The sequence below is a fragment of the Vollenhovia emeryi genome, unplaced genomic scaffold, assembly GCF_000949405.1.
Source record: "Vollenhovia emeryi isolate VEMERY1.0 unplaced genomic scaffold, V.emery_V1.0 DF939157.1, whole genome shotgun sequence".
NCBI classification, from domain to species: domain Eukaryota; kingdom Metazoa; phylum Arthropoda; class Insecta; order Hymenoptera; family Formicidae; genus Vollenhovia; species Vollenhovia emeryi.
This window is the reverse complement of record NW_011967209.1, coordinates 1,466,827-1,487,088: the sequence shown is the minus strand read 5'-3', so window position 1 is coordinate 1,487,088 and position 20,262 is coordinate 1,466,827. Positions and strand designations below refer to the sequence as shown.

The window sequence follows — 20,262 nt, the reverse complement described above, 5'->3', positions numbered from 1 at the left end:
TAACAAAAGGGTTTTAATTCTACCATTTTTATATCGATTTTTATAACACTTTTTAAATTTACGTAGAATTTCTTAGATTCTGGCAGTTATATTTTAGTTTTTGTAGTATATATATATTTTTTGGTAGAATTTTGTGTAGAAATATTTTCGGCAGGGAAGAGCAGCAAATTGCAAGATCCAGAGGGATGATACGCAAGGAAACAAAACTAATTGTAAGTCGGGTGTGAGCGTCTAAACGACGGCAGGAAGTTGTATTTTACGCACGTAACGATCGCCACAATCTTTGACTAACAAGATTTTGTCACAGACTTTCGTGTCGTGCGCCAAGTCGAAAGGAAGCGTTGGACGAAATCATTTCTTCCTTTATGGCGTTTACAAACGAATTGTTACGTTTGTTCTGGAACGAGATAACATCTCTATGGGAGCTTTCGAACTTCCGCTTTTTTTACACGCTCTATTTTCGAGCGTTTATTAATAATTGCTGTTACACACAGCAAAGAAATATCGTTGCCAAGTTATTGCTTAAGATGCGAGTTTAAGATAAATTTATAAATTCTGACCCTTCATTTTACATTTGTTTCTTTCTGTAATATCCTCTGCGCAAAGAAGCTGAGTCAGACCGTATACATGTGGGTGCACTTAGTATATGAAATACATGATATTTGTGCAACATGTTAAATATATCATTAGTCAGATTTAACTACTGTTCATTTTTCGTTACTTTTTAACGTTGCTGCGCAGAATCAGCCAAGTGTCAGGTAGCATTAATTAATGGTTGAAGGAACGGTCTGTAATATCCTTATTGCCATCATTAAAACTGATCCCGCTTGTAATCTTAGAGAACATTAGTTTCAATATTTATATCTCAACTATTTCGCAATCATCTCGCGTGGGGAGAGCTGTGCGATATTATAATTGATCTATGAAGCGCCTTTTTATATCGTTACATCACACACTTTATGCAATGCACTCCCAAGTGTTGCATCGTGAGTTTCGCTAGAGAGGGCAATCGTAACAGACGCACCTTGCGCAATGCAATGCCATGCAACGCAAGAAAGGGACACGATAGTATCCATCAAGGTGTCAGGTTAGCCTAGGTGTGTATGCGCGTGTACGTGTGTGGGTGGGTGGTTGGGACTCAGCTGTTAGTACACCTGCCCGGAATGCGCGAGTGTGAGAGTCCGCTACTCGCTCGAGCACCTTTGTGGGCACTGTCTACGGCGATCTTTCATTTGCATACGCGGTTCGCGCCGCAGCACAATGTAATTGTTACCTCATAATACTTATCCTACCGTACGTTTCGCTGCACTTATTTTGACATCTTCTTCGCACGGCACGGCCGGAGCGTCCTATGCCGAATTCTCGAGAGCGGCCGACACCGTCGGCAGCTTGATAAACGATAGAGTTTTTAAAGAATCGTTGACAACAGTAAAGTAAATTTCCTTCTCGATACGGAATATCGTACAGTCTTCGATCTTGATGCTATGACTCTCGGGCAAATCTGGCGAACTGATTTTGGTCGGAAAAGTTTTGCCATTAATGTTTTTATCTAAGTACATTAAACTTTCGGGAAAAAGTAAAATCTTTCATAGTCAATTATCAGGGTTGGGAAGTAACTCGTTACTTGTAACGAAGTTACAGTTACAGTTACTTTTTTCTTGGTAACTCTAACTTAACTTCGTTACTTTCTCTCCATCTGTAACTGTAACTTAACTCAGTTACATTTTTTCGATAACTAGTAACTAATTTAATAGCTACATTAATAGTTACTTTATATACATATATATTTTAAACCTTCACAAATTGCATTAGGCCTTGCATTTGTGCATAAACGCCTTTATTAACGCTTTACAATTCAAATGCAGATTTAATATTTTTATTTTTATTGCAAGAAAGTAACTGCAAAGTAACGATTCGTTACTTTTTGAATAACTGTAACTGTAACGCGTTACTTTTCAGAATTGGTAACTTGTAACTGTAACTAGTTACATTTTTAGCGGAGAAACTGTAACGAGATACTTTTATAAAGTAACTTTCACAACCCTGTAAATTATATGTAAACACGAAACGATACGACCGTATAAATCTTTGAATAATTGAACAAGGTGAATCCAGTAAGACGCTGAATAAAATTCTCAATGATGATTCACTGTATTTATCGCCCCTGCTTATCCGGCTTTAATCATTCATATTTTACATTTCAATTGCCACGTACACGTACTTGTTTGTAACGCCAAGCGATATCCGCTTAATGCCCTCGTTTAACGTATTCCGCATTCAATTATTGAGTTTAAGCTTGTCCGCGCCAACATTTTTGTTTAATCTTCGGAAACGCTGAAAGTCGTCCTTTTCGGAGTTACTTTACGATTATGACAGCGCATATAAGACGGGCATAGCCCGTAAGACTGTAACAACGGGGATAAAAAACGGGTGGACATAAAGTAGGCAGTGGGAGACAAGGAACGATTTCCGAGTCCCACAGGCCTTCGCCTGCCGTCCCGCGGACTCGCGTACGTGGAAACCCAGGCGATTAAAAAAATATGACGAGCATTCATTTCCACGATCATAAAATCATTAGCATAAGAATTCCTCTACCTGCTCCGGGACGGTCGGTGGTGAGGAGGCGCCTCTGGACACTCGATTTTCGTCGTGTTTTTACTCGCCGTTCCGGGCTGATTTATAAACATATAATGTGACGAGGGTGTGGTCCCGCTACTACATAATGATAGGCCGTCGTTAATTACGTTTGGTTAAGTCATTTATGAGCGCTCCGGGCCGACAGCCCTCTCGCGAGAAGGCTGCGCGAAAAATCTCTGACCCGCCGGCCTGCGTTGCAATAAATTAGCGAAAGGTTAGAATGTTCGCCGCTTATCGAATTTTAGATAAAAGAGGGCCGTGCTTTTATTGTCCCCTAATAAGTATGATAATTCCTGCACGTCATTAGCGCTGATCCTTTAACACGCTCTTCATAATACGTTATCAATCTTTTTTACAGATTGGAGATTTTGTCCTTTCCTTACGCCGTCAAGTACCGGATTATGTCCAGATGCTGATTCAACGAAGGTACGAATCTTTAATACATTTTGTAAGAGCTTTTTTTAATCCTTTTTGGTCAGATTGCATTCTAAAAGAAATGTATTTAAAGGCACGAGCCACATTGTCAAGTTATATAGAGATAAGAAAAGCTCTACATTTATTTTGCGAAAATAATATCTGAAAATGTATCTGTTTCTACTTTCCAATTGGATATATCCGCGTAAAAGTGAGGAACGTCTGTTTATCGACTGTTTCGCTGTAGGAAAGAGCGATTAACTACTAAATATTTCAGCGTGAGAGCATTGTTCTCTCTCCGTCCGTAGGAATTTCTTAGTCTCGTAGGTGCTTTTTTGTAACAGGAGAAATGATAAAATATCCTCGGCCCGCGCCTTTCTTTCGAGTCGTGTGGAGAGATCAAATACCGTGGCTAGACTCCCACAGTCTAAATGGTGAGGCGAGTTGAAATATCGCGCCAGGCCTCCCTATATGTTAATCTCTGCATTAGCATAATACCGTGATTCTTCAAGGATCATTTGGAAATGCAAATAAATAATTTATAATAATAAGAGCGGACGTCCTGTTGTGGCAGCCACACATTGAAACGTCAGTATCGTTTCTACGTGTAGTTGTGCTGGACAGGCCGATCCAGACGTCTAAGTCACTTGCTTTCTACTATCAATAAAGGTCAGCACGTTTTTTCGTTTCTACTAGTAGAATATATCGCTGACGGGAGGATTCTCATTTTAAATCCCCTCGCGAGCACATTTTAATATATAAACGTGCAAATGTACGAAAGTGAAACGTCACCCCGTATCTGCCCTTGTAACTTGAAAGATATATAAATTTTGCAATAATTTTATGTACAACCTAATGGTGATAGATTTAGCGACGAAAGATAATAAAACTTACGAAGGAATAAGAAGAATTTAATTATACAAATTAGCGATACACAATGCTTTTACATAAGCTGCATCTCGAAAAAATTACAATTAAATATTGCACTTCTCTATGCACGTGTAAAAAAATATATTAAAAAATTCGTTTAATTCTCTGATGAAAGAAATGTACATTTTCATGTTATAAAATTATATTATATATTATTTACACGGTGCAAAATTATACCGATAGTTTTAATGTCTTCAATAATTGCGTTGTTTGATACAAACAGTTACGCGCTTAAGCGAACGAAAACATGTAATATATATATAATTTGCGTGCAACACGGAGAAATAAAATTTTAATAAATTTTTAATAAAATATCCGAGGGGAGCCGGAAGAATTTAATCTTCCGTTGGCAACGGGAATTTCTCTGAAATGTACTGTGATGTTAATACACGACTGTGAATATGCCGTAATTAATAAGCGAGACACCCAGACGCGACAAAGTAAGGCTCGCGCTACGGCCGGGAAGCGAAAAGACAAATAAACTCGAGAGTGAGCGAGCAATCGGCCTAAGAGAGGCCGGGACCCCACCGACCTTTCGCGGGGCGTACGGATCGACTTTATGATTTTCTGTGCCACGCCATCGGGACCCGGTATCTCGGCCATATCACGCTACTTTACGATCTCTAACCAGCCTCGAATTTACGCGGACATTTATAACCGGGCCACGTGAATTCGGTTTCCACCTCGACGTGCGCGATGAGAGTCGAAAAAAAAGGTAGAAAACGCGGCTTTAACGGGGTATAAATAATAAAGTGCGCGCGTGTATGCGCGCCCCTTGCTTTTAACGTGGCGCAGGTGCGCCCGTGTGATGGTTGCTTGATGTGTTACGTGTTAATATACCGAAATGCGCCATTCGCTGAATCCAATCGGGTCCCTCGGACTCCTAGCTCTTTGTGGCATCGAGGAAGGTATGATTTCTGGGCGAGAGACCGGGCGACGTTTTTTTTACAAAATTATTACGGCGATCGTGGGCCGTGCGGTCGTCGTGTTCGTCTCGCGCCATCGAACGATCGAACCAGAATTGTCTCGCTTCATTCTACAATATTTTTGCCTCTTTTCTCCGTCGTTTTATAGCCCGAGAGAAAACGAAATTAAATACTTTGTCATAACGTGAAATTTTGATGTCACCACGAGATGTCAAGGATTCAATGACTTCTTAAAATAACAACGTCGGGAAAAGACTAAATGCAGGTGACGCTAAAGATAATTCTAAATATAAATTTTCCAGCCTGCGCGATACGATTTATTTTACAATATTTCGCTGCAATTGACTGTTCGCAATCAATTCTACGCACGCGTTACTACTAGCGCATCTGTATATCGCGACGGGATCTTCGTATTTGTTTGTTATCTGGTGAGAATTGTCCTACGAGAATTGAAGACGCGAGCGCGAGAGAAACGGTAGAAGGAGCGTGCAAGCGACACGGAGAGGGTGGAGAAGGTAAAATCGAAGGACGAGGGAGTTATCTACCTACCTAGTGGTGGTAACAGTGGTACAGATATAACGTGTGGAAGGAGGAGAAATGGAATATCTCTCTCTCTCTCTCTCTCTTTTTCACGGAGAAGCCGGGCAAGATGGTAGGTGACTAAGGGCGAAGGGTGTACAGCGGAGGGGAAGACGCGGTGACAAATGAGAGCGACTACAAATTGCGCTCTCCGGCTCTCATTCGATTCTCGTTTCGCCCTCCTTCCCCCTCTCTCTCTTTCTCTTTCTTTCTCTTCTTCTCTCCTTCTGCTCTCCCGCTGCCTCATTCACCGGATCGGAGCGGACGGGTAAACGCTCGCTTGGCCCTCCTCTTTCGCGCCTCTTCCACTCGCGCGGGCTCTCTCCATTTATCCTCCTTCGCGATAATACTTCACGCTCACGGATAACGAAAAGTACTCTCAGCAGGTTTGCGGGGCAAACTTCAATTATCGGCGTACGACGCGCCGTCGCGTATCTCGCGCGGACCCGCAGATGTTACATCCCTCGTACTTTGCTTAAGCCGCTGCATATTCGCGCGAGCCTCTACTCTCGTAGGTGAGACAACTGCCATGTCTCCGTTCGTGCGACAACTCGTCTTGTTCAGAGATATCATTCGCACGTTAATCTCGTTCGTCGACGTTGCGCGAGTTAACTGCCCGCAGATGTAGTCTCGCTGCCGTTGGTCGGAAGAAAGACCAAAAAAAAAAGAAACAAGTACTCGCGACACCCCGTTACGGCCGGAATGCAGCAGTCGGACTTGCAACTTGTGTATTTACTCCGGTAAGGACTCCGACACCGAGGCCGGTCGGGGCCCGAGATGTTATATCGTGGCAGGGGCCAAAGAGTAGAGAAGAATCGATGGTATCCTCGGTGAGGCACTCGCGTCGTGCCTCGTTGCCGTTGTAATAACCCCCGTAGATCATACCGGCACACGTACACGCCCACGTAGCTGTCCCACATGTACACTAGGCGTTGTATACGCCTCAACATTTATTAGACGGACACTTTTCAACCTAGAGCATTACGTCAGGATGCGACACGCGAAATCTGCGTGCGCATTCGGTTCTTGGAGGAATAAAAGCGACAGCACTTGATAAATATAGATTACATGAATCGTGAATATACATACAACGATATACGTGTCTCTTCTCCGTCTCGTTAAATTGTTCGTCAGCTGGCAGAAGATGCACTACTTGCCTGGAAAGTGATGGAAACTTTGAACCGGCAGCTGTTTTAGGGAAAGATTTCAGTATCGATAAGATACACGGGTCTCAAACTTAAATTTAATCTGCGCGATATAAAGTTCTCGAAAAATATTTTATGAATTTATTTGATACGCGGTAAACAGTTTGTTAAATGTAATTTATTTTTGCGCCTAAGACATGGCAAATGTATAGGGAGAGGTTGGTTGGTTGGTTTGGTGGAGGTGAGAGGAGAGGTTGAGGGTGGGTTGGATGGTCGGAGCCGAAGTCAGAAAGCGTAAGCGTGTAGTTAAGTCTAAGTCCACACTGAGAAAAATTTTTATATTAGACAGTTAATTTTTCCGATTAAGTTATCCGATGAAATACAGTTACCGATGAAATTGGATTGAAAAACCGATTACACTTTTCATCGGATATATCCGTTTGTTATTATGTAATTGGATTATCCGATTATATTTAATCGGACGTTTTTCTCAGTGCAATGATAAAGTCTTTTATTTTCCGGGCGCGTGAGATCCGTTAGTTCTCGATGCTCGTCGGGACGGGACGGGACTCGCCAGAGGAGAGCTTCTCCTCATCCGTTACATCTCGGATTGTTTTTCCGAAAATGTTATTGCCAAAGGTCGCTAACGACGAAGTTGTTTCTGACGGCAATGCTTCGAACCTTCTAGCTAGAAAGTCTGTAAATGCTGACAAATCTATCAATTATCGCTCAGCATTGTCTATTTGTTTTTTTTACATGATGCATGAATATGCATATTATGTACTTATATATGTCGGCCAATTAAAATTGTCATCAGAGATTTTGATTAATCGCTCGATCAGACACGAGACTTCGATTACGCGACTCGATTACATGATCGTGGTTCGGGTTTAAAACTCGTTACTAAAGTTTTCCGTAAGCATGAAGACTTGCGAAACGGTCGTTAAGGCGAGTCGCGCGCCCGCACAAAGTTGCGCGTGATTTATCAATGGCTTTATGGAGGATTTACAATCTGGACAGGACCGGTAATGGGAGCCAATCGGCTGAGCCCTTTAATCCTCTTACATCGTTTTACGCCGTTTCTGCGGAAGTGCATCGGCGATAATGTCCACGAGTCGCGGCTCGATGGATTCTTTCTAATTTAATCGACTTTCACGAACGTAAATGATAAAGTTTTGATGTACGGATGTCAGCGTACTACTGCGTTCTTTCAGGAAGCATCGCACGCTACAAACTATGTAATTACTCAGAAACAATTTAATGCGACGATTGCAACACACAAAGTCAGTTTACGAATTAACTTTTAAAATTATAAAATCTCATAAAGTCGCGTAGATCCTTGTGTGGACGAAAAAGTTGGTACAATTTAGGCTTCCTAGTCTTTTACACTTTCGTGCGTTTGACAATTCCGCTATTAATGAAAAGAATTGAATGTAAGGTGCTCTTGGTATCCGCGCACTTCAACACGTACGTGCGCAAGTTGCGCGGGTTCGTCCAACGGCACGCGACACGCGTACGCGCCTACGTGAGCACGTGTATGAGTAGAGGAATTCATGTTCTTTATAAATCGGCACGTGCACATAGGATGCCCCTCGACTCGCGCTCCGTATCTCTCGTGACCGTCGGACATTAATTATGTGCCGTGCCTTTTTAATACGAATCTCGCTTTTATGAGGGTAGGCAAGAAAAGAGAGGTGGACGGGGGCAGCGAGACAAAAGCACGTATCCCGAGGACGGGAATTATATTTTTCGCCGCCTCCCGCTTCGTCGCCTTCGCTTCGTCGCTGTCCTGGCGTCTTGCGACGACGCAATCTTCGTTTACTGCGAATTTGCGTGTCGATCGTTTGTCGAGCGCTTGTCGCTCGTTGTACGTCGCAAATCGGGAGCAGAGAACGAACGTATGATGCGCACACCGCGCTAAAGATCAGCATATCCGAAAATCATCGATCATACGAATTCACGCGAGGACACCTGGCCGGACCTCCCTCGGTATCTCGTCTTATCTCTGGTGATCTTGCCGGAGCCCGTGTCATCTCAATCCTCGACCCGAAGAATTCCGGGGTCTCGTACGGGTTTAGCTAATAAAATCATCTGCATCGGGCCTGGAAATTATCTGACGAATTCATCTGCTTATCGAGCAATAAAACGCCACGGTCGTCCCGATGCCGATGCTATCTCCTCCACTTTTTCTCTTCTCTCTCGTTCCCGCGTAGGTGCCTAGACGCGTCGTGGCGCCATGCCAACCGAACCCTTCCTGTATATATGTCCCCTTTCTTATCCACTTTTTTTATCCGTTCAATACGCCCCACGAGATGCTCCTTAAGTTTGGGGCCAGTTTAATAAGAACCTTATATCCGCCATACAATATCTATAATTCACTGAAGAAACGATTTTTATAATCTTGTCTTGGAATCTTGGAAGACCCGACGCACACGCGAGTCCTCTGTCTGCCATTATTCGTATCGTACGAAACGGAGGGGGAGAAAGAATACGAATTAAATTGAGAGTACAAACTTCATTTGTTCGTGAAAAGAATTTATATTATTTGCATAGATTTCCAGGATTGGGAGAAAGTTACTTTATAAAAGTATCGAGTTACAGTTTCTTCGCTAAAAATGTAACTAGTTACAGTTACAGTTGCTTAAAAGGTAACGAATCGTTCCTTATACTTTGCAGTTACTTTCTTGCAATGAAAATAAAAATATCAAATCTGCATTTGAATTGTAAAGCGTCGATAAAGGCGTTTATACGCAAATGCAAGGCGTGATGCAATCTGTGGAGGTTTAAAATTTATATAAAGCAATTATTAATGTAACCTTCCCAAACCTGTAGATTTCGTGCGCGTAATTAGGTATTCAACGTTTTTAACGAGATCATTTTTACCAAGCATAATGAAATTAATTTCTCAGATATTATTATTGATATCGTACCTTGATGGTAAATCCGGGATATTATCGCATGAGCAGAAATGTATCATTAATATGTATAATATGCAAATAATTTTGACATGCCCGGATTATTGTATAAAGATATATATATATCAATAATAAAAATTGATAGCAGCTTGGTGACGCCAGTTAAGAAATAAGAATTTAAATAAGTGTAGAAACGACTTATTCCACATTTATTTAAAATCAATAATAAAGCTTCTGAAAAAGTATATAATATGTACAGGTGTAGGACTATTTAGTATCTACAATAAGTAAGACTGTATTCCAATGTACCGTCTTGTCAATATATTTTAGATCTTCTGCAAAACAAATATAATATTGTACAATAATGTCGGCAAATGCTGATATTTTTTTCTCCATTGACATAATAAGCATATACACAACGAAAATTATTACAATAATGTTACACTCGCTTATGTACTCTTTCAAATTTACAGGATATATATATCACACATGATAAAAATTGTAAATATTTTACACTAACATCAACATCTACGCCGCCGTAGTTCGTGGCGTCGCGCTGGACTATGTACAAGGAGTTTCGCAAAGTTTTGTAAAATACTTATATCTTTATCTTGTATTTGCCAAAATAAAGCGCAATTGATCGGTTTTCATTTCCCATTTCTCGCTAATACTACGAGTATGCTTTAACATTAGATTCGAGTATACGAGAAGCGCATGTAAGAAATTGTTTATAACCGAACGAAAGACTCGCGCTAATTATTTGGCGATTAATAAATTGAGGCACGAGCGTGGCTTTTACATTCTTGTTTATTTGTATTTGATCTATTATCTTGTCTCTATATGTATATAGCATATTACACTGTCTGTTACATTCATCCCAAAATGAAATTCTAAATCGAAAATAACAAAAAAGTACCTTACATTTCTATATATTCGAATATGTAAAACGGTGTGGTTTTTAAAGATCGTTGTAGACGCCGTTGTAATACAGGTACATCATAAATGTAATAGTTTGCTATATTCAAGAATTTTACTTACAAATGTTTTTATAAATAGTTACGAATTTTATGTGTAAAGTAATTTACTTATATTATTTTCCAAGATTTAAAAAATTATAATATTGCTTTAGGAAGTAAATTTGTTTAAAAAGAAATATTTTATATAATAAATTCCGATGTTATAAAATAGGATATACGAAGAATTTGTACTAAATTTGTAATCGTAATTATTTATAAAATTTATAAAGAGATAGTGAAGAATTGGTATAAATAATATCGGATACAATAATCAGAAATAATCACAGTAAGTCAGAAAAGAATACAGTTTTGCTATGAACAAAATTGCTTTTGTACACAGCGTGCAGGAAAAGTTTTCGAGATGTTCTTTAGCCAAACATAGTAATCTTAAAAGTAATTTATAATTAGATGACCAGAATTCAACGACAATAGATTTTAATCTTCAGTCTTTCATGTTTCAAAATAACATAGTAGTTTGTTATGATCTGTTACCAATGAAAAAATCCCATAGATTCAGATTCTATTCAGATCACAAAGACGATAATTTATCGCGATAGATCAATCGTAAACTAAATACAAAATTTGGAGATATGATAATGTTGTATCTATCAACTTTAATTATTAAGGTACAAGTAATTGATTTTAATTTTTATTTGTGTCAGATACAAATTTAGGTAAAAGTAATTTATTAGCTTAATAATTTATTGTGTTGTACCAAATAATTTAATTAGCGGATATTTACGCAAATAAAATTATTCCTGCCGCTTTTTATTTTTGTAATATAACTTTGTTCAACGGTACTCTTGTCTTTGAAAGTTTCTGAAAATCATTATCAAACTGAATCTTTACAGAATTGACAAAGAACACAGGTGACTGACACATTTAACATGACACATTTTCATGTTAAAAAGAACAAAGATAGTTTATCAGCATAGTAGACACGTGTTTATCTATGTATGCTTCTCATTTGTTTTGTGTTCAAAGTACCGTCCACTGTTTGTGCGTGCAATATAAAATTGTATTGTAGATATATTGCATCCTTCAATGTCTAATGACTTTTTGGACATAGAGGTCGATCCGGTGTTTGCGCGGATCTTTGGTAACCTATGCCATATAACTATTTTTCTTCTCGGTCCGCGTCAAGTAAAGTTTAGCAGAGTAAACGAAATTCTGGAATTTATATCTGAACAATTCTGTACAAACAAATATCACGAGCTTAATCAACTTTAATAGACATGATCGTGTCTCGTCGCGTCAATATCTCGCGCAAAGTGGGGAGACAGATCGTTTATTTCTAGGCCAATCGTTTCGAGTTCAATATAAATTAACTTAAAATTATTGTATCTCATTAATTCTATTCAATGCTTTCGAGTTGAATATAAATTAACTTAAAATTATTGTATCTCAATAATTCTATATTATTATACTAAACGGTTCGCGTATCTAACAGATTTAATTGAAAGATCCGGTTTTTAATACATCGGAGATAACATTATTTTTTACACTATGTGTACCTAACCATAAACATCACGAGATACGGTAGTGTCTCAGGGCAAATATAAGGGTACGATCTAGAACCGCGCATGCGAGACCCTGTGTAGGTTACGCGAGTTTGATATTACATCAACGTCTGAATCAGCAAATTTATATTTTTCGACAGAAAGAATTGTTAGACGCCATTAGGCTGGCAGATGGTTAATTTATTTAATTCCGACGTTTCGACTATACGGGTTGTGGTCCTCTTCAAGGAAATTAATAATCTACAAGTTTTCCGAGAACATTGCAACTTAAAAGTGTACTAGTCACATTACGAACAAAGTGAAAATTTTACTTACAATAAATAATAATTAATAAATAAACCATCTGCCAGCCTAATGTCGTCTAACAATTCTTTCTGTCGTTAATCACCTACTGCTGATTCTTTCATTCTTATATTTTTTATTAAGCAAGACGAACTATATGTATAATTTTGTATGAAATATCTTTGGAATCAATGTTTACTGAAAAGCATCGTCCCGACCATAGATATTCCACTTCGAAGGACATGTTATGATCAGCATAACTTTTTAGAAAAGATTAATAAGAAACAAGAAATAAGGGCTTTGAGAGTTCAACAAACTAGGTTATTTATCCAATTTCTAAAAATTGCTTTTCAAGTCCAAAGGACCCCGCGCTATATCCCATGAAAATGGGGCCTGGCGAAAATAACTGAATTTTAAATATGTTGTACCTTTTTGCTAGTTTGATCTCAGACTTTTGAAGGGTTGAAACGACGTGTCCATTTTTTAATATTTTGTCTGAGGAAATATTTGTTCAGTGACCAAAAAGCTACAACCTATTTAAAATTCAGCCATTTTCGCCGGGGCCCATTTTCATGGGATTTAGTGCGAGGTCCTTTACAATCCACATTAAAAAAATTACTATTACTTTTTAAATTAATTAATTATATGATTTTATCATATAAACATAATTCTTTTAACCTTTTGCGTGTAACTATTGGACTCAAATAATTTCAAGAAAACATTTCGTAAAAGTTTTTTGAAATTTTAATTTATGATCCAATAATTTCAAGAAAATATTTTCAAATATAATATCTGTCATTTTCTAATATTTTGTAAAGCAATATTACATATATGACTTTTATTAAATGCGTTTTTATAATATTACTTTTATGTCATAATAATATTTTTATGTTGTTGTAATAATTAGGTTTTATGCATCTAATATTTCAAAAATATTTTATTTTTTAAGTAATTGATATTAATACAGAACATTAAAAAGAATATATTAATATGAAAAAATCATATAATTTTGTTTAAAATAATAAAGTTGTTAATTACTATCTAGAACAGAGATATACTAATTATAAGATGTCCTGTTCTCGAAAGAGTAAATGTTGATGTGAAAATTCACTGTTTTATTTAATCCTTAATAATTTATCAACATTTTAAACGGATAAATTATATATTTTATCACTCAAAAATAGTTGTCTCTTCAAACTTTTTCAAATTTGAATGAAATTCACTATGAGATATTTCTCGAGAAAGTCATATGCGGTGATGTACCATATACAGTTAATATGTCTTGATCCGTTGTAACATTCATGAGCCTCTTTGTATGCGTTAACGAAGCCCGAACAATTTATGATCTAATTCACGTATAACGAGTACGAAATTCGTCATACACTCCAAAAAATAGTGGTGTGACCTTTCACCACATTCACGTAGTTAAATAAGTTGGTGTGCATTTTAACATCGATATTGTAAAAAATCTTTCACACTGACAGACGCGGTGTCAATTTTGATGCTATATTGTTTTGTTTTCATGACATGCGATGTGATCGCAAGTGTAACCCCATACTTGATGGAAGTCACACCACCGAGTAGTGTTAAGTCTCACACCGCAACAATGTGAATTTTCCACACTAACCAAGCAAAGTTAATTTCACATCGATAAGGTGAGAATGTTATAAACACCTGAATGGGCGTCCATTTCACACCACTGGTGAGAATTCACATCCATATTTCTTAGAGTGTAGGCATGTTCTTGAAATTTCCTTAAAGGAACTATCTCCAATAAATCGACAGGTGATTGTCATTTATATTTTTTCTTTGACGAAATTCGTCCTCAGGAAGGAAGTTTGTTTCACATCATCGGATTGAGGTGAGCAGATAGGAACGGAGATTTTAGAAAGACTTTCTCTCTTGATCACAACTTTGACCTTTTGATATCCTAATAAGCAGCTGCTTGATGGTGTATCAATGGGTTAAAATGATGACCAAGATGATGCGGCGGCGGTGGACCAGGTAAGGGTCCATGTTGAGGCCCGACTGCCGGTGGCTGACAAACGTACCACTCCGTCACCTCCGTTATCCCGCGGCTCGAAGGATCGTGGTTCCGACTTGTAGGTGGAAGATTGGTTGTTGTCCTTGTCGGAACAACCGGAGGTGGCTGAGGCGATTCCGTGTTACCAGTCACCGACAGGCTACCCCCGCTGCTGCTGCTCTCTTCTCCCTCGCTCTCGTATCCTCCTCCTACTTTACCCTCAGTTATCGTAACTCCATGTACCTGGAAAGAAAACGATATCGTCGAAAGATATCGTATTATATTATAATGACAGATCTTTGTCACTACCATCGTAAACAAATGTGTGTTTTATACATCGTGTATTAAATTAGGGTTGTAGTCAAACGTTAACGTCAATCCATGTACCGGGAAAGAGTGTCCTACATTTCTCAATCCCCATCAATCACTTTTCTCTGTTATGTGGAACTTGAATGTTTTTGATTGTGTATAAGTGCACGATATGCCGTTAGAAGTTATCATTTACTCAGATGTCTTTCGTGTGTTTCGTATAGGTAGTGTACAGAACATATTTTTGATTTATACGGTATGCGTTTCGGGGGTCTTATAACGTTGGGGGACTTGAAGTCGATCGTCGGGATATCGAGGCGGAGATCACGGAGGATCAGCGGAGAGAGTAGCACCTTGGTCTGACCCAAGAAGTCTAGAACGAAAGGAACGGGGATCAAGGATCCGTTTCCATCTCTCTGGTCCTTTCTTCATAATTCAGTGAGCAAATCTCGACGACTGCCTTCCGCGAATCACGTCTGCGAAAACCGTCGAGTATCCACGGCATTCCCGGTGATCTAACGCGCGTGTATCTCGGAAGTTGGGTTTTGCACGACTCCCTACCTCTCCTTTCCGTGCTGAGATAATTTCTTATTAAGATTCCGCGACCGTTCGTGCGAAAACATCACTGTAGTTTTGGGAACGGCGCGCGGTTTTGTTTCGCTATTTGCGCAGTTCTCAGCATCCGAACAGATCTACACGCGAAACAGAAGTCTAATTCTTTATTCGTGCGGAATATGATTAAGATCGTCGCGATTGATCGCCGACCGGGACCATGCCGACCCTATCTTTTTATTGTTTAATCCTTTTCTTGTGATTGTTGGATATAAAAGATATGAGAATAACTTGTCTTGATCGTAAACTTTTGTGATACTTATTTTTGTGTTGACAATATCTCTCTTCCTTTTAAAATTGTTTAATGTGTGTATTGTTTAATGTTGTCTAATGTATGTGTAAGTTCAAAGTTGTCAAAATTGTTGAATGTGTGGCACTTGCGAAATGCAAGCAACCAAAGTGTGTAAATGACAGGAATTCCTAGTAATGCTCTTTCATCTTTCAGCCGAGCTAGTTTTGTAATTAACTTAACCGGAAGACATACCTTCATGTGTTTGCGTAGCGAACTAGGGTGGGTGTAGGACTTTTCACATCCGAAGACCCGACAATTGTAGGGCTTGTCCGAAGTATGAACGTGACTGTGCTTCTTTCGATCACTGCTGTTCGCAAACTTCCTATCGCAACCTTCGTGCTCGCACTTAAAAGGTTTCTCGCCTGGAAAAAGAAACATATAAGGACACAGGGTTAATAATATCCCAACTAAACACGTATCATATGTTATTTCGTGAAAGAATTATTGTGTACGCAAAAGAGGGGAATTAATACATTTATTTTAATTGAAATTTAATTTTCCAGAATTCTCGCAAGATAATATCATGAATAGTCAAAGGTAACCACTAGTAATTAGCCGCTCAACATGTTACATTAGGAAGACGAAATCCACAATTACGTAGGTGTTAGTAATTAAAGAACGATTACGCGAGCGCATTAGAGTCTCATCTTGATTTCTGTATATCTTGATGAGTGGCGGCGGAACACTCTTCTCGATGGCTTCTCTTAGCTTAGGGTGCGAGAGGGGAAGAGAGAGAGAGAGAGAGAGAGAGAGAGAGAGAGAGAGAGAGAGAGAGAGAGAGAGAGAGAGAGATATCGAAAGATAAGGTTCCCTGCACACGAATGGCCGCCGTTGTCGGGGCGCAGCGAGATCGCGTGGCGTGACTCTTATTTATTTCCAACGGAAGTTGACTGGAATATATTTTACCGTGTCGGTCCACACCCCCGTATTCTACTCCCTTTTCCGGAGCTTCCTCCTGGCGCTGCGCTCTCGAGGAGACGCGCGAACAGGAAGCGCGAACTTGGCGGATTTTTTATGGCCAGAAATGGCGGCTCTCACCCGCGTTCTCACCCTTGGACGAGTTGCGGGGACGAGTCGCGGCTAGAATTGGGAATATGTGTTACCGAAACGCATAAAAAACCGAAATGAGTGCCGAGGGGGACGATTCCGCCAGCGGGATCGAGTCCGAGTATCATTTCTCTCCTTTTCTAAACAATTCTAATGTAAAGAGCCGCATTAAAAATACTCAAAATACTTGAGAATTCTTAAGTGCACAAGAAAGCTTTCGTTGCTTTTTATTTCATTTCTCATTCGATGACAGATTCTGCAAAGTAAATAGGGCTGATATTTTATCGAACGAATAGATTCTTCTTCTCAAAGTTAAATCAGGGAAGGTCATTTTTTAATAAAATATTTATTTATCGTATATTGAATTTGTTTAAATTTGCATTATATTAGCATTATATTGAGATAAAATATTCTAATTTGTATAAATATCCATTGTTATAGTTGGTGCAATTTGTTGATATCATTACGTTTGTAGAGAAAATAGCAATGTTCTTTTTGTAACAATACATTTTCAAATAATAAAATCGTATAGTTATTGTTCGGATAACGCTTACACTTGGCGCTTTTTTTTTACCTTTTTTTGAAAAGGTAAGTTAGACTCTTCTTCTCAAAATGACAGCAAAGTCATCGTTTCGTTCACCTTGCACTAAAGACTGATTTATTTACCGAGCATGAAAACTGATCGTCGTGTAGGCGGCCTTGTAGTTCATTAAATTTTCGAGCATGGCGACATCGTTAATCATCTCACGTATCAATAATGTGATAAGATTACGGCGTATTATCGTGGAAAAGACACATCGCCACGACAGAAATTACATTTAAGTTGCCTGGACGTGGCCGGCCCGGGGCATCTGTGGCATCATACGCAAAGCGGGTGTCTTAAATATTTATGAAGTTATGCAGATAACGGTCCCACGCACCGGCATCACCTCTTATCTCGCGACGCTGCAACTCCGTTTTTTTTTTACTCGCCACCGGAAAGATTTCAATTGTCGGACTTTACGACACTTTCGTTATCTCGATCGCAGAGGCGTATCCACCATCGAGACATTGCGTTTTTATGGTACGCAAGGTATTTTTTGTTCGCGACGATATGAATATTTATGAGTCGACTTTTACATATTCGTGAGGAGAGATAAGCCGGGGTGCGCGACGCTATTTCGTCAAGTAATTCGAACGTCCGATTCTTGTATGATCGGGCAAGCATACGTGCAGACGTGTATCCACGTCTCAATCTGTCTCCCTCCGTTCCGCGAAAGAGTTGACTCGATTTCAACTTTTTGTGGCTTGTCTCCACCCATCGATTCACACCTTCTCTTCAGGGAACCCTCCTCGTGCCGATCGAAAGGGGCACGTTCGCTCGCACGGCCAATATGCGCCGTCGGTCTGGTTAGCCGGCAGCTCGCACAAAAGGAGCTCCCTCGTCTGGCGACGGGGAGGGGGGCCTCAGAGTGCCGTGGCACTCTTATCCAAAACAGAACGATTAATAACTTTTCAAATCTGTCCCCGGCAGGGCCGGGGAGTCGGGGTACCGCGCTTCGGTAGCGCGCGCGTTGGCAAATAAATAGCAGATAAATAAAAGCGCGCGTCTCTCCTACGTCGTGCATTCTGTCGTGCGCGCAGGGTTGCGTGTGCAGATGGCAACAATATGCTGTGAAATATTGCCGGTGGTCGATGTGTGCCACCGCCGCGACACGCACACAAATACGCGCGTATTCATACGTGTATATGCGTACGCCGGTGTCAGCGCGGAGACCATGATCGCTAGTGGTTGAATATAGGGTGTCTCGAAAAACGTATAACAGATCTCTCGTTTATTTCAGCGTCGCCATTTTTTCCTATTGAAAGGTCGAAGGATCGATTTTCGTATCACAAGCAAATTAAGACCGAAGAGCTTTTCGCGAAATACTTTCTGTTCAAGAATTTTGCTTGGACGCGTGCATTTAGATGCATTTAGATCGACGCAATAAGACAGGCGGAACTGCATTGGAATTTGAGTAAGTTATACTCGCTTATATGGAATTTTAATTGAAGATTTTTATAATTTTCGTACGAGATGCACAACTCAACTTCTTGACACTTTCTTTAAGTAAAAGCCGGCATTTTGTTCGATAAAGAATTTATCAGCAAGATTGTGTTCCATAATTCCGAGACAGCCTATGCATACGACGGCGCAACATAGACATATTTCGTTCACTGTACCTATACACTTACAAACTCATCTACGTATGCGTGTCACGCGTACGCATATATACATAGATACTCGCATCCGCATGTACAATCACAATATGCATCCACGCGTATTGGAGACACGCATACACGCACGCGAGAAACGTAGTCACAGAAGGGTCTGATCATGTCGGTCGTTGCGTTCGCATCTTTGGGCACACGCACACACTTCTCAACGTACGTGTGTATGTGTTTGAAATTCATGGTGCACCAGGTTACACCGTAGTATAGCACAGCCAAAAGGGGAACACGAGGCAGTTCCCGAAGGGCAGCACAGGCACCGTGTTATGACTTTCAGAATCGAGAGGCACAATGGCCCAGATCCGCGCCGGATAAAATAGTTATTATAATCGTTTTGGCTATGGCTGGAATCGAAGAGCGATACACGCGCGACTCGTGCATGTATGCATGCGTACGTACGACATGCGTGCGTGCACGCGTGTGTATGTGCGTTTATATGTATGTATAGTGCGCGGGTTCGATGTCTAGATTTGGATCGAGAGTCCGTGCTTTATCTATTGGGGAATAGAGCATCTAAACAGAAGATGCAGATCTCTTATTTACCGCCATAAAAATCCTGATTTTAATCTATGCAGTGTCTAAAAGTGAAATAATTGCCTTCACACGTCTGTCGTACATAATTTCAGGTGATAACGCAACATTCGTACAAAGACTGCACAAACTTAAGTTTTGAACAATTATTATTTTGTTTTTTATTATATCATTATATCAAATATATATTTTGAACAATGTGAACAAAAGATGCTCCTACTATACATATATTATTAATCGTCTATTCTTTCTAATAATTTTTCACTCGTCTACTTTTCTTTTTATAAAATATATTTCTATTCTCGATAACAAAATTATTATTCTTGAAATATTTCAAGCGTTTGGCAGTTTCCAAATGCTATTCCGGAATTTCTAAATTTTTTAAATCTCGTAAAGTATTCGTCAGCACTTCCGCTACGGATTTTAAGTAAGAACAATTTTTGTCTTTCACGATGGTCAAAATCGCGTGATCGGAAGTGTTCAACTAGCTTGAAAATGTGCCTGGAAAACCGGCGTGGAATCCCACCTTTTCTCCGCTGCACCTTCGAGGAAGACTCATTGATTCCGCTTTTTGGAAAAATCAGTCGGGTGATATATGGGCGTACGCCATTGTCCGTGGGCCCGAACTTGCAGCCTCACCATCTTCTTTCCATCTTTCTCTCGTCATCTCCCTTCCCTGTGTGTGGATCTCGCGCGGATAATGGATGATTTTTCGCGGCCATTGTATTCGTGGAGGACACCAGTCCTGGGACCACTGGACATTGTTGCGAACCTTACCGGATCGAGAAAACTACCCTCCCCACTTTTACGTCGACCTTTCAACCTCCCTCTTCT

At 39.8% G+C, this 20,262-nt stretch overlaps 2 protein-coding genes across 3 annotated transcripts in view; one reads left to right on the top strand and one right to left on the bottom strand.

Moving 5' to 3' along the window:
- Positions 1 to 20,262, top strand: part of LOC105564959 — a 128,278-nt gene that overhangs the window by 40,320 nt on the left and 67,696 nt on the right. For both annotated transcript variants that reach the window (XM_012017751.1, XM_012017750.1), the window contains exon 2: positions 2,996 to 3,063. In XM_012017751.1, coding sequence (XP_011873141.1) covers positions 2,996 to 3,063 — 68 coding nt within the window. The remainder of the gene's footprint in view (positions 1 to 2,995; positions 3,064 to 20,262) is intronic.
- Positions 13,632 to 20,262, bottom strand: part of LOC105564958 (zinc finger protein ZIC 4) — a 32,692-nt gene continuing 26,061 nt past the window's right edge. Inside the window, exons 2-3 of the mRNA XM_012017749.1 lie at positions 15,793 to 15,962; positions 13,632 to 14,630 (exon numbers count right to left, since the gene is read on the bottom strand). Coding sequence (XP_011873139.1) covers positions 14,295 to 14,630; positions 15,793 to 15,962 — 506 coding nt within the window. The 3' untranslated portion in view covers positions 13,632 to 14,294. The remainder of the gene's footprint in view (positions 14,631 to 15,792; positions 15,963 to 20,262) is intronic.